General features: G+C 46.3%; 1 protein-coding gene across 1 annotated transcript in view; it reads left to right on the forward strand.

Annotated features, from left to right (window-relative positions):
• The first annotated feature begins 5538 nt into the window (after positions 1–5538).
• The window catches only part of ATP7B (ATPase copper transporting beta), a 55232-nt gene continuing 35828 nt past the window's right edge, over positions 5539–24942 (forward strand). The window contains 2 exon segments of the mRNA XM_059996118.1: positions 5539–6354; positions 22162–23350. Of these exon segments, the coding sequence (XP_059852101.1) occupies positions 6118–6354; positions 22162–23350 (1426 nt within the window). The 5' untranslated portion in view covers positions 5539–6117.

Below are 24942 nucleotides of genomic sequence, written 5' to 3' on the forward strand. Positions count from 1 at the left end.
CTGAGGAGATTATTTTAGTAATGCGGGTGAGATGTGCTGGTGGTGGCCTGGACCTCGTTGTAGTGGGGCTGCTGAGAAGTGGTTGGATGCTGAATGTATTTCGGAGATAGAACCGACAGGATTTGCTGAACACCGACAGGATTTGCTGAACACTTACTTATAGGTGAATTTGAAAGGACGAGATGATTCTCATCCAGGATGAATGCAAGGTTTTCTTTCCTGAGCGAGTGGAAGGAAGGAGTTGCCATATACTAAGATGGGGAAGACTGGAAGAAGCAGGAAGAGGGTATGTGGACTAAAAAAAAATACACGGTGTGAGAGCAGTGAATTGCAGTGTTTTTCCGGGACCATACTGAATTCTCTAGACCAGGAGACAGCCTCTCAGTTTACTCTGAGGAACTGTTCCAAAGAGGCAAGGGAAGAGCCAGGATATATATATGAATTTTTTGCTGGAAAAAACATGTAGTCAAATATAAAAAGGTCACAGCTAATCACAGAGCACAGACTTCTCAAGTTAATGATTTTAGTGCTTTTCTTTGTACGGGAAGATGCAAGAATCTGGGCTCATTGAAATTTTTCCTTAGATATGCATCTTAACTGTCTCGGGCCAGCATATCCAGAACACAGCATGTTTCCTGTTTTTCTCCAGCCTGAATTCCCAGCAGCAGGCGCTTTCGGTGGGTGACTGCGGCTGCTTATGGCTTGATCCTTCTAGAACTTGAATGGCAGGCGACATTTTTTTTTTCTAGGGACATCATATCGGGAGCTCAGTTTTAGACAAGTTAACATTTGAGATGCATATTAAATATCTAACAGGAGGTGTTAGTTAAGCTTTTGGGTCCATAAGTGTGGAGTTTGGGAGTTACTGCCTATAGGTGGTATTTCTTTCTTTCTTTTTTAAAAAAATATTTATTTATTTATTTGGCTGCATCGGGTCTTAGTTGCGGCACGTGGGATCTTTGTTGTGGTGCGCGACCTCAGTACTTGTGGCCCGTGGGCTCTAGAGCACGTGGGCTTAGTTGCCGTGCGACATGTGGTTCCCGGACCAGAGATTGAACCCACGTCCCCTGCATTGGAAGGTGGATTCTTAACCACTGGACCACCAGGGAAGTCCCTGTAAGGTGGTATTTCTACTGGACTGAATGAGATCACAAGGAGTACAGACAGGGAAGAAAGCCAAGGGCTGAGCTGGGAGCCACTGCAGCCCTCCGAGGTCTGGGGACTGGTCTCTTGTGCGGGAGTGGGGGGTGGGTAGGAGGGAAACCAGGAGCTGTGGGTACCTGGAGGCTGACCTTGGGCTCCACACAGCTCAGCAGGCTCTAATCAGGTGGGTGGATGGTTGAGATGTCTGCAGGTTCTTTTCTGATCCTTTGTTTCAGGAAGCAGGGGTCAGGCTGGTCATTGGAGATGGAGGGTGGGGGTGGGAGTGGAGGTCTGAGGGGCAGGGAGGGTGTGAGACCCGGGCCTGGAGGGTGAGGACCAGGGAGATGGAGCTGGACTGCCGGTGGCACCAAGGCTTCTCCAGGTTAGTGGTAAGGCATCAGAGCGTGGCCAGCCAGCCTGGGGGCGTGTTGTATTTTATCCTTGTGGAGCTCCGAGGAGACAGACCTGGAGCGTGTGGGAACTTAGAGGTGAGCAGCGTTGGCCCCAGGTAAGGAGGGCAGCCAAGGAAGTTGAAGGTACGTGTGATTCCCTGCGGGAGTCCGAGGGTTGGCTTTGACTCTTTGATAGAGTCTCCGTGTTTCTCTCTTTGGCCCCATGCAGTCTCTTCCTGATGTGGAACTATTGTCATTTTTTTCCCTCTGGGCTGTTGAGCCACGTGCGGTTTTGTTGAAGATCACTGCCTCTGGGGAGCTTGCCTAGGTGGAGCTTGCCTAGGTGGCGTTTTGTAGCTGTTTTTGTTTGCTGTCACGCTGCACTAGCTGTTTCAGTCTCAGAATGGCCAGTTCCCGGGGGCGCATGGAGCAGACCCCACAGCCCACCAGTCCTTCCCTTGGCAAGTCCTCCTTCACCCCCAGCACCTCATGTCGGAGTGGTTTCTTTCTACTTCAACACTCTCCGCTACTGGTCTTCTCTCCGAACTTGCTAATAAACTCCCGAGGGCAGAAAGTGTCTCTTGTGTCTTCCTTTGCACGAAGCACGTAAATATCTGGCTGTCGGCCTCTGGGGTGTTATGGGAACCTTCCGGGCCGCTGCTTCCCGGCACACAGCTTAGTGTCAGGTTCTGTCCTGTCCCATCACGGCATCCCGGCTCCTCTGCCGGCCTTGGGAGGACTGACCCAGGGTTCTTTGTGAGAAGCCTCCCCCTGGGTGGAGCCAGGTAATCTTGGTGAATGCTGAAATATTTGAGCCAGATGCACCTCCTCCAAGCGGGGTCCTTTGTCCCCCGAGGTTCAGGGAAACAGGAGCCGCCCATCTGCCTCTGGGCCCAGGCTTCTCCGGTAATAATAGGATTGCTTAGGGGACGCCAAAGCGATTTTTCTTTTTAAACAGAAAAGATTCACAGAGCCTGGGAGGTGGGTAGGAGAGAAACAAGATGCATTTTACTTTGGAAAGTTGCTGAAAAACCTTGTACAGGTGGGAGGCAAAATATTTTAGTGCATGGAGACACTTGAAGCCTGGTAGTTCTAGAAGGGGTGCCTCGTGTTGTGGATGAAAATCCTGCGCGAACACCATGAAGATCCAGTCTGTAGTCCAACTCAGTAAGCGTGTGTTTGACATCGGATACTTGTTCATCACCTCGTTAAATCTATGGGCAGATAAGACATAAGGACCTTGTCTTCCAGGAGCTTACATGTTTCCTCGTGTTGGGAAAATTAATGAAGTAGTCTCGTTCAGGTTTCAGAGGCAGAAGCAGGCCTCTGCCCGACCTGTGACCCTACCTGGACTGTGCTTGCTTGCACACCTAACAATTGCTGCTAGCAAGTCAGGTGGCCCTTACGATCAGAAAGGGAGTGGGTCTTGGAATTTCTTGAGCCCTGGGGACCTGGCCAGCCCTGCGGGGTCTGGAAAATCTCGTGACTCACATGGTGAAACCAACAGCATTGCCAACGTGTGTCCAGAGCTGCATTTTTGCGCGCAAACTGATGATATCCATTTGTGGCCTGGGATTATAAACGGAAGCCCCCAGAACTCCAATCTGAAGTCTCACCCGTGGGGTGGATGCACCGCCCGGGACCCTTCCCAACTGGGGCTCCAGATTGCTGTCCCTCGGGACTTCCCAGCTGCTCTTTGGATCTGGAAGTAGGTGTCGGCCCAATTCAGTGATGTGTACTCTGTTGTGTGTCTCTAATATTCTTATTGCTTTCCTTCTGATGATTGTATATTAAAATTTAGTTTAATCACCTTTCATTAAAGAATTGATTAAAGCTGTTTATTTTTGTGTAGTGAGCAGTTATTTTGCCAGTGAATCCAACGAACCTTAAAACCGAAAGCAGGCTTTTGACAAACACCTGGTGCTGAGCGCATGCTTGGCCAACTGTGGACTTAGCTGAGCGCATCCTCAGTGGCGGGAGAAGACTGGTTCCCCAATAATACCTGCCAGGTCTGTGGTGTTGGCTTTAGTGATACTGGAATTCAGATAAGGGAGGGAGCCCCTCCAGGCTGGGTGGAGGTGACTCCCTGAGAGGCAGGACTTAAGGGATAAGGAGGATTAGATGGGGAAGGGGCGGGAACCTAGGGGTCAGGTACGAGGAAAGGGGAGGTGCCAGAAAGTGGGGTTTGGACTTGATTCTCTAGTCTGGGAGCCTGGCTCATGTTCTGGCTGTTTTGCGGGTCCCTTAGATTCCAAAGGAACCAGGGCGAATCCACCATTTCCATCCCCATAATTGCCCCCCACCCAGTTCCACCTCCTCTCTGCCAAACTTGAGTCACCTGCTGTGATCTCTTGATCTCAGAGCCCTGAGGGCCTCCTCTGCTATTAATCCGCCTCTGCTATTCCTTTTCTCTGCTCCTTGTAACTCTATAATCCCCCCCTCCTCTGAGTTCTCATGCCTGCCCAACCTATTTCTAAATCACAAATGTAATCATGTAAGTCCTCTGCTTCAAAACTGGTGGTTCTCCCCTATCCACAGGATAAAGTCTAAACTTCCTACCCTTTACAGCCTAACCTGGCCCAGCCTCCTTCTTCTGGCTGTGTTCTGAGTCTGAGTGACCATTTAGGAGAATTAAAATTATTTTGCAGTAAAGTATTCAAATTTTCCATAGTTATTGTGCTAACAGGGTAGACTATTGAAAAGCACTTAGAACATATGAGGGCAACATACTTTCCTTGTTAGCTATTCATAGCTACAGCACAGAAGCAGATAACGATCCCGTATCACCAAGGAAAAATTGAACTAAGAGTAGTAACTCATATTTGTAAAGATAACAGAAAGATAAATGACCTTTGAGGAGGATTTCCGCCCAAAATGGTAAAAAAAAGTTTTTTTAATCTGGTGTTCAAAGAGATGGAAACACACTTATGATGCCTAATAAAGGAAATGTGAGGGGGTCAGCAGGCATACATAGCTCCTGACAGATCCTATCAGGAAACATGAAAGCCATAGGTAAGGAAGTAGGATTTGAGTGATCACGGGTACGCCAGGCTCATCTACGCTGACCCCTGCATGGGTTTGGGGGCCAAGGTCCTTGGCATCAGCATGCCTTTCCTTTTTGGGTCACTGATTTGAATGGCATTTCTTGGAAGTGGAGGTGGATTCTTTTTTGAACACATGGAAGATAAGGCAACTCAGACACAGTTGGGAACTGGCTGCCCTGAGCGTGTTTCAGAAGTGGAAGCAAACAAGTTGTTACATCTCCACGGACTAAATGAGAGGCGGAAGAATAAGGAAGAGTCTTGAAGGACTGGCCCGTGAGGAATGGACCCGGGGTGAGCCCGCCTTCTCTCAGAGAGAAGAGGTCTCTTGGCCAGGAGTTCTTGGGGGGCAGCGAGGGCAGTTTTAATGGGGGAGGAGGGGTGATTGTAGGCAACCCATAAAGAGGCAGAGCCTGCAGTGGCCTTGAGCAGAAGGGGGCGTGGTTCCAAACGCCCTCTTCTGGTGCACGCCCCCGCAACCCCCTCTTCCCCGACTAAGGGCACATTCAGCTGGGGGGAGTAAGCCAGGACACAGGGTAACTGTTTTCCCAACTGACTGAATTCCGTCCTCAGTGTGGACACCCTGCACGTCCCTGCCGTAGGAGGTGCTGCCAGGGCTGGCGGCTGGCAGAGCTGTTCCTCCCATGGGGGATGAGGTCGCCTCCTTCCTGTGTCTGAGTGGGTGAGGGTGGGAAGGTAGGCGGGGCTGCCCGACACAGCACGAGGCTCCCCGATTGCCCCACTGTCTACGCCACCCTTAATCCTCGTGTGGAGCAGGGGGTAGCCTCAGAAGCCTAAACTGTGACTTAGTTCCCGACGGTTCTGCCGCATATAAAATACGGATGAGTCTTGTCTGCCCGTGAGTTTCTGCAGTCAGCTCTTAGTGAAGTCAAGCTGTTGGTCCAAGGGAGAACAGAGCTGCAGGAGACATGGAACTCTCTTACACCTTCTTGAAAAAGCAAGTCATGTTGCCTGGGAAATACTTTTCTCCCCTAGTGATCTGCACCCCACCAGCGCTGGAGCCATGGAAGAGGCAACTGAAGTTATTCCAAGAAAGCGCTCGAAGTTTGGTAGTAAAAGGAAGTGACATTTCTCCCCTGCCTCCAGGCTGGTCTCTTGGGGAGTGCACAGGGCCAAAAGGAAACTGCTCAGTGTGGGGACGTGATTGCGTGCTGGGCTCCTGTACGCGCCGGCCGGGTGTCCTAGCGGCACTGGGTACGCGTAGGGCCGTGTGCAAACATCCCCAGTGCCAGATGCCATGGGCGAGTGAGAGGATGCCAATTGGTTTGATAGGGGTAAATAAACAAGAGCAAACATTTATACAGCGGTGTGCAGCCTGCTCAAGTTCCTGAAGGCTTGGCTGGCAGCCTCTCCCGGGCTGGCTCGGGCAGAGGGGAACCTGCGCGACTGGGCCTCCGAGTTAGCCTCCACTCTGCTAGTTAGGGGGACGCTTTTCGAGCGTTTTCTTCTGACATGACCAGATAGCCTGGAGAAGGTGAACTGCTGTTGTGCGAGGTGAAGGTGTGACTGTGAACACAGCGATGGAGAGAGCTGGGGGCCCGATGCCCGGGAGCCCTGAGCCGTCCTTCCTGGTGACTCTGGGTGACCCTCAGGTGACCCTGCTGTCTGTCCACAAGCGGTGGTCCTTCAGGAGGAGCCCTAGGGTCACGGGCTCCTCCAGGCCAGTGATTTCGGAGGAGGAATGCTCTCCCCCATCAGAGAAGGGAGAATTTTCACAGAAAGTTTTGAATAAAACACAGGAGGTCAGTTCCAAGCAGGTGAGTGCCGTTGGAGAAGGGCTGAAAAGCCAGGAGGGCTTTTTATAAAAGCTCCAGGTTATAGATGGAGGTTTCCCGCGTGTCTCATGTCAGAGGGGCCAGGAGCAAGCAGCTCTGGGGTAGGGAGTGAGCCAGGGGTCCAGGGGAATTTTCCAGGGATTAAGTTCATGGTGGATAAATCTTGGGTTTTGTTGCTTCTTAGTTTCAGGATATTTTGTAAACGTCTGTGGTGCACAAGTTTCCCAAAACGCAAATCAGACAAAAATGGATCTTTTCCCCCTTTTTATTTTTTAACGTGTTTACCTTATTTTGTTAATCTTCACATTTCAGCTAAATAAACATTTTGAAAGTGTTGCTGCCCAATGAACCCGCTCTTCTTAAGCAAACGAAGGGTTTGTTAACCCAAACGTCAGGTCATGTTCAAAAGCAGGGCAGTGCAACTAACGCTTTGTAAACATGGTGCTGCAGCAGCATTTCTGGGTGGGACTGGTGGTCTGTGTGGGGTCCTTTTCATTGACATGAGTAGATGGAAAAAAAAAATACTACTTAGATATAAAGGAAAGTTTTCGTAAGTCCTTTTTGCTCCTTGAAGAGTTACTTTTGTTTCTTCTGGTGTTAATTGTTTAAAAAGTCTTTAAAAGTAAGGGAAATTTTGTGAGTAGAGATTTTTGAAATGTACTATGCAAGAGATGTTTGTATGTTGAAGGAGACTTATGAACATCCATTTATGCAGTACACAGTCAACTTTTATGTTTCTAGTTGAATGTCTTAAGATAGCAAAATAATTTTTTTTTTTTTTTGTAAAATGCTTGAGAATATTCCTTTCTTCTTTTTTTTTTTTTTTTAAATTTTTTGTGGTAAGGGGGCCTCTCACTGTTGTGGCCTCTCCCATTGCGGAGCGCAGGCTCAGCAGCCATGGCTCACGGACCCAGCCGCTCTGCGGCATGTGGGATCTTCCCGGACCGGGGCTCGAACCCGTGTCCCCTGCATTGGCAGGCGGACTCTCAACCACTGCGCCACCAGGGAAGCCCTCCTTTTTTTTTTTTTTGAGAGCATTTCTTTAAAATGTTCAAACTACTACTTGACAAAATTCAGCCTATGTCTGAGGTATTTGAATGTGAAATATTCTAATGGTTTTTAATGACCACTTCCAACCTCATGTGACAAGGAAAGCAACCTGAACCTGGCCGGGGAGCCCTTCAGAAAGAGGGCTCTGGGTAGAGGCTGTGGCTGCAAGAGAGTCAGGTGCAGATCTGCGCCCTTGCTGGCCTGTGGGACCTGGCAGGTGAGCCTTGGACTCCTCCAGCTTCAGGTTACTGGAATGAGAAGTCCTGCCTCTCTGGGACGTGAAAGCACCTTGTCGAGTACTGTGTAAACGCACAATGGTATCATCTCTGCGGAAATGATCTTCAGCAGGACTCCCAGCTCGGAGATGTGTTTGGTGCTCTCTGAATGTCTGGTAGAACTCTGTCAGCCAGTTAATCCATCTGAGCACAATTGCAACTATTTTTTTCTGAAGCTCTGATTGTAAAAGTAACACCTGCTCATTCTACAAAACAAATTTAACATGAGGCAAGGGGAATATGGAAAAATGTAAAGAAAATGAAAACAGCCACATACTTCAGCCATTTTGCCACTACACATGTGAATGTGTATACGTGAGTTTGTGTATGTGTACGTAGTACTATATACCTTCTATTTTTTACTTAATATTTTGTGGATATATATATACACACATACACACACACACACACACACATACACATACACATGCATATACATTATATAATTTAAATTAATTACCCTCAAATGGGAAATTTGTAGTAGCTGGTTTAAGATAAGAACCAAACTAAATGTCAGTTACAATTGAGTATTTGTTCACTGTTACAGTGTATTGACTCAAAGTCTGCTATAAATCAAACTCTGGGTCTACTTGAGAGCTGTCTTATTTAGTACTTGGTATGTGGAAGGGACTTGTCACCTCATTTAATCACTATCCTCCTTTAACAGACAGAAACCTGAGATCAAGAGGTTAGGTAATCTGGGGACTTCCCTGGTGGCGCAGTGGTTAAGGATCCTCCTGCCAATGCAGGGAACACAGGTTTGATCCCTGGTCGGGGAAGATCCCACAGGCCGCAGAGCAACTAAGCTCACGAGCCACAACTACTGAGCCCGTGTGCCACAACTACTGAAGCCCGCGCGCCTAGAGCTCCGCAACAAGAGAAGCCACCGCAATGAGAAGCCTGCGCACCGCAACGAAGAGTAGCCCCCGCTCGCCGCCAACTAGAGAAAGCCCATGTGCAGCAATGAAGACCCAACGCAGCCAAAAATAAATAAATTAATTAATTAAAAAAAAAAAAGGTTAGTTAATCTGCCTGAAGGATTTAATACCAGGTCTGTGTGAGGACAGGCCCCTTGCTTTTCTGTTGGGACAGGGAAGTATTTAACATGTTGGGTGAGATAGGGTTTGAAAACATCTGAGTATTGCAGAGCTGCTAATCCATGGTGAATGAAAAGTTAGCTTTTAGGTTATGCATTGTTCACAAAAGAGGCAGGTAGCTGCTCTGAAGAAAACATTTCAAAATTGTGTTTGTGGTTAGCGGATTTGTGTGCTTGTGTTTACATTTCTCATACCACGTAGAGTATGTTCTATGCGGTTTAGAATGAAGATGTGATGTTGGGCAAGGGGTCAGTTTCTTCTGTGTTTTGGACAGAGGGGGAAGTGCCTTTCTGAAAGGCGTAACTGGTCTGGAGAGGCCATCCCTCCCTCCCACCTATGTTAGATTCGCCTCTTCGCTGGTGTGAGCAGGCTCTGTGGGCCAGGCCATGCCTGGTGGGTTTCCCAGGCAGTTACTCCACCACCACCCCACCCCGCCAGGAGCGCGCTCACCAAAGAGGAGAAGGCGGGGGCCTCAGCGCCCTGGCCTGGCTCTTCTGGCCCTGCGTCCGCAGGCCTCCCCGGGGCTCTTGTTTCCTCTCAGGCCCGGGACGATGGCCTGGACAGAAACAGGCTCCTACCTCTCAGAACCCCTTTGGGGAGTTGTGGGCAGCAGAGATTCCTGGTCCTCGATCCACCTGGAGGGTGTAGGGAATATGCCCCTTTCTGCTCAGCACTGCCTGCCTGGGCCTTCTTACCCATGGCCTTCCTGACGGCTGTTGCCAAGCTAGGCCGCCGTGTTATGTGTCTTTCTCTTCCACATCGGGCAGTGTATTAGTCTACGGTAATAAGTAAGCTGTTGAGTGAGTGAACAAATACATGAACCGGAAGTGATTTCTGTGGCAGGAGGGAGGGCTGATGTTGGAAACACTGAACTGATTGATGACTGTGATGAGAGTGTTGGGTTGTGGGCTTAACCATTTTAGAAAGCAACCTACAGGAGTCTGTGCTGGGTGAGGGTGGTCAGGCTGGGTTTTATTTTTGCCTAAATGAAACCAAGACAGCCCAGCTGGCACAGGCGTACCCCTGCTGAGTAAAGGAAAAAAATAGCTGAAGGGAGTGATCTAGTCACTTAAAGATGTCACTAGCAAATTGTCATGGAATCATCATCAACCGTACTATAGTATTATTCACTCTTCTAGAGAACTTGTATTTCTTTATTTTCCCCTAAAGTTAGTGTCTACTGGATATAAACATCATAACAACGTATAGAAATGTGGATCTCTTCCTCTAGAAAAACAGGGAACAGTGTATACTCTTACACGGTTCTGCAACTTTTCCCCCCTTTAATCTACCAGGGATGTCTTTCCATGTCAATACACGTAAATTCACCTTTTTTAAAAAGCCACTACATAAAATTCTATTGGATGGATACTTTATGTAACCTGTTCTCTATAGACGAATATTTAGATGGTTTCCACGTTTTCACTAGTGAGTGTACCAATGGACATTCTCATGTCACTGTATATCTATATCATGAAAAACCCAGAAGTGGAATTACTGGGACAAAGGCAATGGGCATTTAATATTTTGACAGATATTGCTTCATTGCTCTCAAAAAGGTTGTGTTCTACCAACATCATCTCATATAGTGAGTGACATCCATCATCTCATATAGAGTTTTCTAAAAAAAAGGGAAAAAATGTGTTTTTTTCTTGTGATGAGAACTCAGGATTTACCCTCATAACAACTTGCATATATACCATACAGCAGTGTTAACTATAGCCATCATGTTGTGCATTACATCCCTAGTATTTATTTGTCTTATAACTGGAAGTTTGTAGCTTTTGACCACCTTCATCCTATTCCCCCTCCCCTCCGCCGCCTCAGGTAACCACAAATCTGATCTCTTTTTCTGAGTTTTTTTTTTTCCTTCTTTTTGTTTTAGATCCACATATAAGTGAGGTCATACAGTATTTGTCTTTCTCTGTCTGATTTAGCATAATGCCCCCAAGGTCCATCCATGTTGTCACAAATGGTGGGATTTCCTTTTTTATGGCTAAATAATATTCCATTGTGTATATATACACCACATTTTCTATATCCATTCATCTATTGATGGACACTTAGGTTGTTTCCATGTCTTTGCTATTGTTTTTTTTTTTTTTTTTTTGGCGGTACGCGGGCCTCTCACTGTTGCGGCCTCAGAGCACAGGCTCCGGACGCGCAGGCTCAGCGGCCATGGCTCATGGGCCCAGCCGCTCCGCGGCACGTGGGATCTTCCCGGACCGGGGCATGAACCCATGTCCCCTGCATCGGCAGGCGGACTCTCAACCACTGCGCCACCAGGGAAGCCCTCTTTGCTATTGTAAATAAAGCTGCTGTGAACGTGGGGGTGCATATATCTCTTCAACACAGTGTTTTCATTTCCTTTAAATAAATACCCAGGAGTGGAATTGCTGGATTATATGGTAGTTCTATTTTCAATTTTTTGAGGAACCTCCATACTGTTTTCCATTGTAGCTGTAACAATTTACATTCCCACCAACGTTGCACAAGGGTTCCCTTTTTTCCACATCCGCACTAGCATTTGTTATCTCTTGCCTTTTTTTTAAAAAAACATCTTTATTGGAATATAATTGCTTTACAATGTTGTGTTAGTTTCTGCTGTACAACAAAGTGAATCAGCTATACTTTTACATATATCCCCATATCTCCTACCTCTTGCATCTCACTCCCACCCTCCCTATCCCACCCCTCTAGGTGGTCATAAAGCACCGAGCTGGTCTCCCTGTGCTATGTGGCTGCTTCCCACTAGCTATCTATTTTACATTTGGTAGTGTATATATGTCCATGCCACTCTCTCACTTCGTCCCAGCTTCCCCTTCCCCTTCCCTGTGTCCTCAAGTCCATTCTCTACGTCTGTGTCTTTATTCCTATCCTGCCCCTAGGTTCGTGAGAACCTTTTTTTTTTTTTTAGATTCCATATATATGTGTTAGCATACAGTATTTGTTTTTCTCTTTCGGACTTACTTCACTCTGTATGACAGGCTCTAGGTCCATCCACCTCACTACAAATAACTCAATTTCTTTCTTTTTATGGCTAATATTCCATTGTATATATGTGCCACATCTTCATCCATTCATCTGTCGATGGACACTTAGGTTGCTTCCGTGTCCTGGCTATTGTAAATAGTGCTGCAGTGAACATTGTGGTACATGACTCTTTTTGAATTATGGTTTTCTCGGGGTATATGCACAGTAGTGGGATTGCTGGCTCATATGGTGGTATCTCTTGCCTTTTTGATGATAACCATTCTAACAGGTATGAAGTCATATCTCATTGTGGTTTTGATTTGCATTTCTCTGATGATTGGTGATGTTTATCACCTTTATATGCATCTATTGGCTATTTGTATGTCTTTGGGGAAATGTCTATTCAGTTCCTCTTCCTATTTTTAATTGGATTAATTTTTTTTGCTATTGAGTTGTATGAATTCTTTATTTAAATTATTTTATTTATTTATTTTTGGCTGTGTTGGGTCTTCATTGCTGCGCGCGGGCTTTCTCTAGTTGCGGCCAGCGGGGGCTACTCTTCGTTGCGGTGCGCGGGCTTCTCATTGCGGTGGCATCTCTTGTTGCGGAGCACGGGTCCTGGTTGTGCAGGCTTCAGTACTTTTGGCATGTGGGCTCAGTAGTTGTGGCTCACCGGCTCTAGAGCACAGGCTCAGTAGTTGTGGTGCATGGGCTTAGTTGCTCCGCGGCTTGTGGGATCTTCTCGGACCAGCGCTCAAATCCGTGTCCCCAGCACTGACAGGGAGACTCTTAACCACTGCGTCACCAGGGAAGCCCAGTTGTATGAATTCTTTATGTATTTTGAATATGGTTTGCAAATATTTTATTCCATTCTGTAGGCCGTCCTTTAATTTTGTGGATTGTTTCTTTTGCTGTGTAGAAGCTTTGTAGTTTGATGTAGTCCCACTTGTTTATTTTTTGTTTGGCTGCTTGCGCTTTCCGTATCATATCCAAAAAATCATTGCTGAGACCCATGTCAAGGAGCTTTTCTCCCCTATGTTTTCTTCTAGAAGTTTTATGGTTTCTGGTATTGCACGTAAGTCTCTAACCCATTAGAGTTCATCTTTGTGAGTGGTGTAAGACAGGGTCCCAATTTCATTCTTTCATTCTACATGTGAATGCCCAGTTTCTCAGCACCACTTATTGAAAAGACTGCCTTTTCTCTGTTAAGTATTCTTGGCTCCCTTATCAAATATTAACTGACCATATATTATTATTATTTTTGAAATGGTTTATCAACCACTTACATTTCTTTTTCTGAGGATTATTTTAAGTAGCAAGTTCCTATCGTGCATTTGTAGATTAGCATAAATTATAAATATTAAGTTTATACCTAAGTCTTTCAAAGGAATATTTGTTTTCTGTACAGCTGGTCATACCTATAATTCTAGGTAGAAACCACCACCTTCATTAACCATTAAAATATACATTTCTTTGTGATAAAATAACGGCATTATTTCATCAAATCTGATGACCATATGCAATTTATCAATAATAATAATTAACAAGAAGAATAATCCCAAGTTCGTTGACTTCCATCACATAATATAAATACCCGAGTTAACTTAACATTGTTTGTGTGATATTTTCTTCTAACCAGTCATAACATTGCGTATATCTAACGTAGGTCTTTTGATATCATGAAAAGATCATATCATGAAAAAGTCATATCATGATCTTACCATCATTCTGGGAAATGACTAGGGAATTATGACCTTATGGTTCTCACTCAGACTATTTCATTCAAATGTAAAAAAATGTTCTAAGATGATGACAGTTGCTTGATAGTGACAGGCCTGCTATTTAAAATTTCTTTGTTTGGGAGAGGCTTGAAATATAGAGTGTTATCAGAGAAGATTCTGAAGCAGAAAAAAATGCCGTTAATTGATAAATGTCTGATGGAATAATTGTTACAATAGGTGTAGACCTACTAGAGAATGGACTTGAGGATATGGGGAGGGGGAAGGGTAAGCTGTGACAAAGTGAGAGAGTGGCATGGACATATATACACTACCAAACATAAAATAGATAGCTAGTGGGAAGCAGTCGCATAGCACAGGGAGATCAGCTCTGTGCTTTGTGACCACCTAGAGGGGTGGGATAGGGAGGGTGAGAGGGAGACGCAAGAGGGAGGGGATATGGGAACAAATGTAAATGTATAACTGATTCACTTTGTTATAAAGCAGAAACTAACACACCATTGTAAAGCAGTTATACTCCAATAAAGATGTAAAAAAAAAAAAAGCAACGGAAACGGCTGATAGTGAAGCTGTGTGGAGTGAGATTGCAAACGGGGTTTCTGAGGTACTATTGGGAAGTGCTTCTTGGAGAGGTCTTAGAGTTTGTGAATTTCTAAATTTTATTTTTTTTGTACGTGGAAAACAAGCTATGTTGTCTGTATGTGTTGAGGTTGTTAATTTTATTTGTTGTTAATTTTATTCTCTTTTTTCTCCTGGGCAAATAATGATACAGTGCATTCAGTTTTTCAGTAAGGGTTTATATTTTTCCTCTTCGTGGTCAAGAGAAAGAAACAGGCAGTAAATGGTCATTTGTGTGGAATTTCCCAGAAAATGCACAGTGAACAGCAGGGCCGGGGGTGGCCCTGCGGCCAGAAGTCAGGCTGGAGCCCACACGGTCCAGGCACGCTGCGCGCCCTCTTCGGTGTTTGAACTAATGCCTGAGTTGTGGCTTGTTTTTTCAGTAGACAAACTGTAAATAATTCTCACTGGAAGTTCTTTCTGGACCTCTGTGAGCCAGTGTTAAAGGACAGATAGAAGGGGTTGAGGTGGGCGTGGGGGAACATGTACACGAGTTTTAGTGATTAGTTCTTATCAGTAAAATGGTGGAGAATAACAAGTTCCCTGCCTACTTCCCTGGACCGCTTTTGAAGATCGAATGAGGCCATGTTTGTCTTCATACTCAGTCATTTTCAAACATTTATGGCGTTAGCCTTTTAAGACCTCTTAGCATCCAGACCTCCCTGCAGAACTGGGATGGGCGTTACTGTTACCTCCTTTTACACCTAAGAAACCTGAGGCTTGGATTTGCTCAGCCAAGGCTGGAACTCCTACCCAAGACCGTCGGACATCCCTTCAAGAAGTTCACAGCAAATTGGAATGGCCGATATTTAAACACATAGATGTGAAAACGTTCTTTAGAGGATAAAGCCATGTAGAAATATGTCATCTGTTCATCATTGCTGTCATCTTTGTCACAATGATAATGTTATCGCTGCTTATGTCAGTGTGGTTTAACAAAACATTTTCTTCCTTGCCTTAGAGAAACTGAAAAACCACATTTGTTTTCTGGTATAAAAGTAGTACTTGGGCTTCCCTGGTGGCGCAGTGGTTGAGAGTCCGCCTGCCGAGGCAGGGGACACGGGTTCGTGCCCCGGTCCAGGAAGATCCCACATGCTGCGGAGTGGCTAGGCCCATGAGCCATGGCCGCTGAGCCTGCGCGTCCGGAGCCTGTGCTCCGTGGCGGGAGAGGCCACAACAGTGAGAGGTCCGAGTACCACAAAAAAAAAAAAAAAAAAGTAGTACTTGTCTGTTTTTTCTTTCAGGTTTTACTAATTGGAAAGTATATACAGATAGTGAAAAATCAGAACGTCATAACTCACCCGTAGATAACCTCAATTTTATGTATTAATACCTAAGTATGTATTTGCTTAAATCTATGTAAGTACAGGTTTAACATGGGTACATTGATTCTTCTTCAGTGGAGGTCTTTCGGGGTCTTAGAGACCGGCACCCATTTGCCTGGTGTGGTTTGGGTGGGATCTTTTCTTGAGTCAGTCACTTCTGAACCTTCTTCCCCGTGTATCTCTGAAGCTCAGAGAATTCTCAGATACGAATAGAGCAGAGGGACTTCCCTGGCGGCACAGTGGTTAAGACTCCACCTGCCATGGGTTCGATCCCTGGTCCAGGAAGATCCCACATGCCGCAGAGCAACTAAGCCCGTGCGCCACAACTACTGAGCCTGCGCTCTAGAGCCCGCGAGCCACAACTACTGAAGCCTGTGTGCCTAGAGCCCGTGATTTGCAACAAGAGAAGCCACCGCAGTGAGAAGCCCATGCACTGCAACGAAGAGTAGCCCCCGCTCGCCACAACTAGAGAAAGCCCGGGCGCAGCAACGAAGACCCAATGCAGCCAAAAATAAATTAAATTTGAAAAAAAGAAAAAAAGAGAATAGAACAGATACTACGGGTTGCAGGCCAGGCCCAGACCCAGGCCAACCAGTGATCTTAGCCACACCCTCACCTCCATGCTGTACTCACTCACCTGGATGTAGCCTGTTGTTACCTGATAGGTAGTGTTGGGAAGAAGACGCTTTCCTCTACCTTTCTGGGTTCTTCTGGCTGGTCTAAGAATGAAGTTGACAAGAGACAGATTAATAGGAGAAAGTCAAACATAAGTTTAATAACATGAGTACATGGGAGAGACCAAGAAAAATGAACTCACCAAGGTGGCCGAAGCCCACACCTTAAATGCCATCCTCAGCCAAAGACAGAAGAGGATGTTGAGAGTGGGGAGAGTCGGTTAGGGGAAGTTACCAGGAAAAGCACGGTAAACAAGGGTGACTGTGGTCCACGTTTCAGTCACTTCCTTCTCCGTTGATAAATCGAGTTTCTAGAGATTTGGTCAGCCTCCTCTTCCAGGGACAGAGCGGGACATACCCTTACAAGTGGAGATTTCCCTTACAAATATAAGTGTTTCTTACAAAAAGGCAATTCCTACTTGGTTTTCAGAGCCCTTTCAGTGTCTGCGGTTTACCAGAAAATAACTCGCTTAAGACAATATGCCAAAGAGATGCATTTTAGGGTGGTAAGTTCTGCTCCCCTATAGTAGTATGTGGCTGTTTTTCTGTTTTCTTCATTTTGCTCTTCAGTATTGTAGTCTCTTCCCCAATTAACATGGCTAAAAAGAAAAAGTAACCTTCGAATTTCTTTAAAAGAAATAGAAAGCCTGCTGGACTTTGGGCTGGATTTAGATCCCAGCTCCGTTATTTAAATAACCTTGGATGAACCTCTGAGTCTGTTTCAGCAGTAAAATGGTGATAAGAATATCTAGTTACAGAATTATCTTGAGCAGTAGGGATATGAAATGCCATCCTCATAAAGTAACGCCGAGAATCATTAACTACTTGCTACTATTGGGTCTGTGTACATATGAAAAAATCAGGACCTTTCTGTATTTTGAATTCCATGAAAGTTCAGGTGTATAGGGTTGTATGGGGTGGAGGTTATATACTGGAAAAGTTGCAGGCACGTATAATATTTTTGCCTCATAAGTTGTTAAGGGTGTTCCATATCCTTCAAAGTGAAAGAAGTCGGGCTTCCCTGGTGGCACAGTGGTTGGGGGTCTGCTTGCCAATGCAGGGGACACGGGTTCGTGCCCCGGTCTAGGAGGATCCCATATGCCGCGGAGCGGCTGGGCCCGTGAGCCATGGCCGCTGGGCCTGCGCGTCTGGAGCCTGTGCTCCGCGACGGGAAAGGCCACAACAGTGAGAGGACTGCGTACCGCAAAAACAAAAACAAAAACAAAGTGAAAGAAGTCTCAGGATAAGTGGGTGAGTGGTGTCCAGTTTAAGGATGTTGGGGATCCACCTGTAACTAAGAGAGCTCAGAAGTGGCGAGTGGTTCTTCCCTTGTACGTGTAGTAGCATTGCTCTTTGATTTGTGATCACAGCCATTTTCTACAAGGCATGTCATTTCTGGGCTTTGCAATTTCAGTCTGGCTTTGAAAACGTTCGTTAAAACATACCACCCCATTTCCAATTTCTTCATACTAGACTGGCCTCTCTTATTTTCCTTTCCTGGCTCCATCTTAGCAAATCAGGAGTTTATATACCTTTCCCTATCTTTTTGTTTAAAAGCCCTGGTACTCTCAGCAAATTCCATGTGACCAGGCCGCCTAGAGAGGTGGCAAAGAATTGCAATTCATTTTTGGGTTCCTCTCTGTGGAATTACCCTCTTCTCTGGTGTTTCCAGGTGCTTCTCAACCTCATGCCTACCGTACTAATAGTTTATTGAAAATTCAGAAGCCAGCAGCCTGACGTTGGGCCTGCAGAAGAAGTCCCCAGTGTTTGTCCTCAAGGAGTGTATAATTTAGTGGGACGTAGACAACACTGGGAATTCTACCACGTTTTCCCTGGACACACAGTCTGTACCCTGGGCCCATTCTCCAATGTCCATTACTTCTGATGAGCCCTTAAACCTAGACATGTTTGTTTCTTTGAACTCAGTAGGGGAGTTTTTCCCCACCCCAGAGATTGTCTTCATTGAAGAACGGAATTAAAAGCACAGTATGTGTGTACACTTAAAAACGATCCAGATACCCGACAACTGTTATGAGATTGCTCCTAACCCAACAGGTACGCTGGTGTTTCATAAAGTTATGTTATTTGCAAAGCTTTGTCCTCTGTAACTGCTTGTCTTTAGAAGCCTGCCTGTGTAGAAGGGAGACCTCTGAGTATTATTTGCTACAAACAGATAGCTTCCAACACTTCTGCAGACTCCTTTAGCAGGAACATAGAATCGATAATCCAGGGATTAAGAGCCAGCTTTGTGGCTTGGGTTTGGTGAGTTGTAGCTCGACCTGGGACCAAGAAACGTAAGTTGGGTAGTAAATCATTAGGGATTTGTTTTTCCAACAGACTGGGTGATTGAGAGTTATATCTTATAAGGAGGTAATTTCTGCTTTACTAAGATACTGTATTGAAGTATCTAAATATCTTTAGAATATCTTCTTAGTTTTTCCTGTATCTTTTTTTTTTTTTTTTTTGGTCACACCACGTGGCATGCAGGGTGTTAGTTCCTGGACCAGGGATTGAACCCAGGCCCCCTGCAGTGGAAGTGCACAGTCTTAACCACAGTCTTTCCCCCTGACCTGCATCTTTTTTCAGTTAAATAAGTATTTAATTCATACCAGTTACAATCAAGTCACTGCTGCGGATCTCCTTTATTCTCACATTATTTTAACTTAATGTTTAAATTAATTATGTTTTAGAATTCGGTAACACGTGTACATTGTACAGTAAGTTGTACAGTGAAAAGTAACTCTTCCTTCCCACTCCTGTACCCCAGCTGCCTGACCCCTTCAGCTGCCCAGTCCACAAACTCTGTGCCAGCTTCTTATATGTTCTTCCAAAGGTAACTCCATACATGCATAAACATCTGCGTGTGTCATATTCTTTTTCTCTCACGAACAGTGCTAGCATGCTGTGATCGACTTATTTTGGTGATCCTCCCAGTGAACTCCACTTCCTTGTACGTCAGCACTTATGTAATTCTCTTCCTTATTGACTGAGCTTGGCCACGTGACTGGCTTTGGACAATGGTGGATTAGCAGGTGTGATGCAAGCAGAGGCTTGCTAAGTGCTCGCACACTGGGACTTGTTCTCTGTGAATGCTAACTACTGTGACACTCCCTCTCAGAACCCAGAAACCCCCAACGGTGAGGTACCCAGCCTAGCCACGTGCAGAGGCTACATGGAAGAGAGCCAAGGTGCCTGCCAACAGCAGCCACCAGCAACCTGCCAGCCATGTGATGAATGAGCCATCTTCTTGCAAGTGGAACCTCCAGCCCCATTCAGCCACCCCAGAGATGAGCTTTACCTGCCAAACCCTGTCCAAGTTGAAAAACTGTGAGCTGTCGTCATAAGCCACTAAGTTTGGTTTGTCTTGAGCAGCAGATAACCGAAATACTAGATGCACTATATATTCTTTTTTCTTGTAAAAGACTTATCTATTATTTATTTATTTAACTTATTTTTGGCCGTTTTGGGTCTTGGTTGCAGCACGCAGGATCTTCGTTGAGGCATGCGGGATCTTTCGTTGTGGTGCGTGGGCTTTTCTCTAGTTACGGCATGCAGGTTTTCTTTTCTCTAGTTTGCGGCTCACAGGCTCTAGTTGAGGCACACGACCTCAGTAGTTGTGGTGCATGGGCTTAGTGGCCCCGTGGCATGTGGGATCTTAGTTCCCTGACCAGGAATCGAACCCTAGTCCCCTGCATTGTAAAATGAATTCTTTACCACTGGACCACCAGGGAAGTTCCTAGATGTGCTGTATATTCTGTGCCTTGCTTTTTTCACTGAACCATATATTAGATACCAGTCTATTTCACTGTTTATAGAGTTGCCTCATTCTTTTTAAGAGCTGATAGTATTCCATTGTACATTTGTGCAGTAATTTATCAGCCTCTATTGATGGACATTTATGTTGTTTTCAATGTGTTGTAGCATCTAATATCTTTGTTGCATGCTTCCTTTTGCATGCAAACAAATATATTTATTGCCTAAATTCTTAGAGAGTCACTGGGTCAAAGAATATGTGAATTTGTTATTTTAATAGATATTGCCAAGTTGCCCTCCCAAGAGGTAACATTCCCACTAACCCTGGGGAATGAGTCAGTGGGTGCCAACTTGAATGGTGAAGACCATGTCAACCTCACATGTGAGGTGGGAATGTTATATTTCTCCTTTAATGTTGCTTTTCATATATTGAGAAGCCATTTGCATTTCCTTTTTGATGAACTGCCTTCTTTTTTCTGTTGGAATGTTGGCCTTTTTCTTTTTCGAAGGAGCTCTTTATATATTAAAGGAATTAGCTCTTAATTTGCTTAAGGTGAAAGCAAGTCTTTTTTTTCTCTCGGTTTATCTTCTGCCTCGGTTTGAACAATTTGTTTTCCTCTTATCGTGGTTAGATATACCAAACTTTTATTTTATAGCTTCTGGATTTTCTTGCTTTTGTTTTGTCATATTTAGGCTTTCCCCACTCTGAGATTATAATAGATATTCTCCTATGTCTTCATCTAGTACTTTTATTATTTTGCTTTTTACGTCTTCATCTTTGATCTGTCTGAATTGTCTTCTGATATATAGATTCCAAATTTATATTTTTCCAAATAGGTTTCCCAGGTGTCTACCCAGTCATCCGTTATACTGTTATGCCGTGTCATCCTTATCATATATGTTTCTGTATTTACACCATAGATAATTTCAGTATGTTTTTTGAATCCATCAAGTTTTTGAGTTACTGTCTCATAAATTACTTAATTATCCCTTTTTCTCTATTTTAAAATATTTTTTAAAATTCCTTATAATTATTAATCCCAAACTAGCTTGTGATTTCCTCTGTATATATACAAATGAATATTTATAGTCTGTTTTAAAAGTTATTTAAACTTTCATCTTGTGAAGCTGCTCAAAATCTGAAGTTGGAAAGATAAGCATTTTATGCACAGGGACAGAGAAGATCAATCCATGTAATCGAGCTTCAGCTGAAGATGAGTAGGCTTGTGTAGGTGTCGAGTGACGTGCTTTTTTATCCGTTGCCGTATACAAAGGCCTGTGCCCAAATGCCTGAAGCAGGTAATAGTACTGGTATAAAAACTATATCTAGTTAAGAGAGTGGTGAGGCTGGGACCCTGCGAAAGGGAAGTTTTGTTAACAGAATGGCTGAGGCCACATCATGAGAAGACATCAGGAAACTACACTTGAGCTGTGATACGCTAAGAAAATGAATCCGTTTAATTTGGTGAAGCACGTGTCGTTTTTAGGTAATGTCTACAGTGGCCCTGAGCACCCGGCGGGGCAGGGACTCAGCCGAGGCAGAACAAGGCAAGTGCCTTGTTCAGCCCAACTTCCTGTTCTTCCAGCTTTCCCCCTCCCCCTCCTCTTGGTCCCCTTGGCACTGCTGTGCTCACTTCCGTGGCTCCAGGGGCGTCCTTAGAGACCTTTTTTCACAGGCACTGTGGTCTGGCCCCATGCGCTGGGAGGTCTGCATTTGGAACATGTGCCCTATGGCTATTAAGTCTAACCCCTGCTAAGAGAATGAGATGGACAGCCCTAGAAAGAGATGCAGAATTAGAGTGTGGCCTATTCTGTGTATTTGCATTCCAGCAGGACGTCCAGAGTTTAAGCTGAAAGGACCAAGTCCAGTGGGGAGATTTCAGGTGTCAGCTGGAGTCGGGGAGGTCTTGTGGGACTTGTGCCCTTCTGCTGTGGGCTGCTGTGCTTTCTGCCTCTGTCATAGGCCTGCCATGCTTGTTCTGTGCGGGTCAGCCCCATCGTGCTCTCCTTTCCCACAGAAACCTTCATGCCTTCTACCAAGGTGGGCAGTTGACTTCTGGGTTCAGAATCACAGAAAGTCAGAGAGCTAGAAGGAACCCCTCTGAACCCTTTCATATGATAAGTAATGTCTATAGATTTCCTCCCCTTTTTTAATGTTCTCATACTCTTGGGATGTTTGGACACCAGTGGTATTGTTTTCCATATTCTCAGTGCCACACAAGCTGGGAGATTTTAGAAAATGTTTAGTTTTAAGGATAAAAAAATGTTCTTTCTCTTCCTTTTAGATCCTGCCTAAGATTTCCTGGCCTGCTCGAACCTGGGAGCCAACGATGAAGCAGAGTTTTGCCTTTGACAACAGTGGCTACGAGGACGGCCTGGATGGCGTGCACCCCTCTCAGACGGCCACCGGCACCATCAGCATCGTGGGCATGACCTGCCAGTCGTGTGTGAAGTCCATCGAGGGCAGGGTGTCTAGTCTGAAAGGTATCGTGAGCGTTAAGGTTTCCCTGGAGCAGGGCAGCGCCATGGTGAGATACATGCCCTCGGTCCTGAGCCTGCCTCAGGTTTGCTGTCAGATTGAGGACATGGGCTTCCAGGCCACTGTGGCGGAGGGAAAGGCTGCCTCCCGGCCATCCAGGTTCTCGCCCGCCCTGGAGGCTGTGGTCAAGCTTCGGGTGGAGGGCATGACCTGCCAGTCCTGCGTCAGCTCCATAGAAGGCAAGATCGGGAAACTGCAGGGCGTCATGAGGGTCCGCGTCTCGCTCAGCAACCAGGAGGCAGTCATCACTTACCAGCCTTACCTCATCCAACCCCAAGACCTCAGGGACCACGTGAACGACATGGGGTTTGAAGCCGTCATCAAGAACAAGGTGGCCCCTGTGAGCCTGGGACCTATTGACATCAGGCAGCTCCAGCGCAGCCACCCAAAGGCCCCTCAGGCTTCCATTAACCAGAATGGCAATAACTCAGAGACCTCGGGGAGCCAGGGGGTGCCCCTGTATCTGAGAGTGGATGGAATGCACTGTAAGTCTTGTGTCCTGAACATCGAAGAAAATATTGGCCAGCAGCCAGGGGTTCAGAGTATCCAAGTGTCCCTGGAGAACGGGACTGCCCAAGTCCAGTACGACCCTTCCCGCATCTCCCCAGGGACCCTGCAGAGGGCCATTGAGGCTCTGCCACCTGGGAACTTTAAAGTCTCTCTACTCGATGGAGCGGAAGGGAGTGGGACAGACACCAGGAGCCCCCAGGCGCCCGGCGTGCGCTGTGCTGCAGTGCTGGCCATCGCTGGCATGACCTGCGAGTCCTGCGTCCAGTCCATCGAGGGCCTGGTTTCCCAGAGGGAGGGAGTGCAGCGTATCTCAGTGTCTTTGGCTGAAGGGACAGGAACGGTCCTCTACGATCCATCTCTAACTCACCCAGCAGAACTCCGAGCTGCGGTGGAGGACATGGGATTCGAGGCCTCCGTCCTGGCTGGTACGTGGTTGATGCTAAGTTCCTTGGATTTTTAGCTTCTTTTCTGAAGAGAACACTGATTCTGTGTTCTTTTTTTTTTTTTTAATTATTATTTTTGGCTGTGTTGGGTCTTCGTTGCTGCTCACAGGCTTTCTCTAGTTGCGGCGAGCGGGGGCTACTCTTTGTTGCGGTGCACAGGCTCTGGGAGCATGGGCTTCAGTAGTTGCAGCACATGGGCTCAGTAACACACGGGCCCTAGAGTGTGAGGGCTTCAGGAGTTGCAGCATGTGGGCTCAGTAGCTGTGGCGAGCGGGCTTCACTAGTTGTGGTGCACGGGCTCTAGAGCGCAGGCTTAGTAGTTGTGGCGCACGGGCTTAGTTGCTCCGTGGCATGTGGGATCTTCCCGGACCAGAGCTAGAACCCGTGTCCCCTGTATTGGCAGGCAGATTCTTAACCACTGCGCCACCAGGGAAGCCCCTGTGTTCTTTTTGAAAAGAGTACTTTGGGAACACCTGGCCCTTCTCTCTCCAAAGGAAACATCATCATTTGCTCGGAGATTTCTCTGCTAAACAAAACAGAATAATAAAGACAACAGGACCGTGGTTTCACCACTTGGAGCCCTTTCTGTTGAAAGTGGGAAAGAAGGGAAGGATATGATGATGGTTTCCCTTCCCACCCACCCCCGACCACGGCTGTGAGAAGAGGGGGGGTGTGACAGCCTTCCCAAAGCAAGGTGCCCACATACCTTGATGCCACCGTCACTAGACAGTTTCCAGGGTGGTGGCTGTCCCCAGGCCCCCTCCCATTGACCCGCCAGCCACTCACTTGCCTGTTTTCCCCTCCATTGCCTTCACTCGGGAGCCCAGCAAGTTGTCTTAGCCTCTTTTGTGTTTCTGCCCCTCACCAGGTCTGTGTGAGCTGTGGGCTGCTGAGCAGCGAGGTACCTTCCCCCACCCCCACCCCAAGAACTTATGTGGTAGCAGGGAGGGGGAAACCACGCGGAGCAGCAGGTGTGAGCCCTGTGAGGGGGAAGGGGGGCTTCTAGGGAGGGCTCCCTCTGGGGGGGGGTGGGAGTGAGCCAGTGAGCCATGGGAGGTGGCAGAAACACGGCCGGGCCCCCTGTCCGGCCCCTCATGGCTGACTCCCACTCACTCCCCCCACCCCGAGGAGCCGTTCCTAGGCCCCTGCACCACCCACCCCCAAGGGGAGCGGGTGAGTCATGTGGAGCGACTGGGCCCCATTCTGGGCTTTGTCTTTGTACCAAGTTTCAGGAAGGAGATTTGTTTTGTTTTGGTTTTTTAAACAAAAATCAATAAGGAAACTGGAACAGTAAATCCTGTACTCAGAAGCTAAGACATGTAGTAGGTAGTCGCCATCTGCTATATTTGTATAAGGTTTAAAGTCTTAAAACAGTGGAATCAAGTTATCAGCAGTAAAAAGAAATTTGCATTGAACTGTATAATGCAGAATAATTGACTACGTAAACCTGGAGAGAAAACAGGGATTTTTATTAGCCAGAATTATGAGAATTATGTTTAGCCCAAGAGGTATTTAGGGAACCAGATTTAGCAAATAAAAATACAGGACGGGCTTCCCTGGTGGCACAGTGGTTG

This window comes from Delphinus delphis, chromosome 18, assembly GCF_949987515.2.
Source record: "Delphinus delphis chromosome 18, mDelDel1.2, whole genome shotgun sequence".
NCBI classification, from domain to species: Eukaryota; Metazoa; Chordata; class Mammalia; order Artiodactyla; family Delphinidae; genus Delphinus; species Delphinus delphis.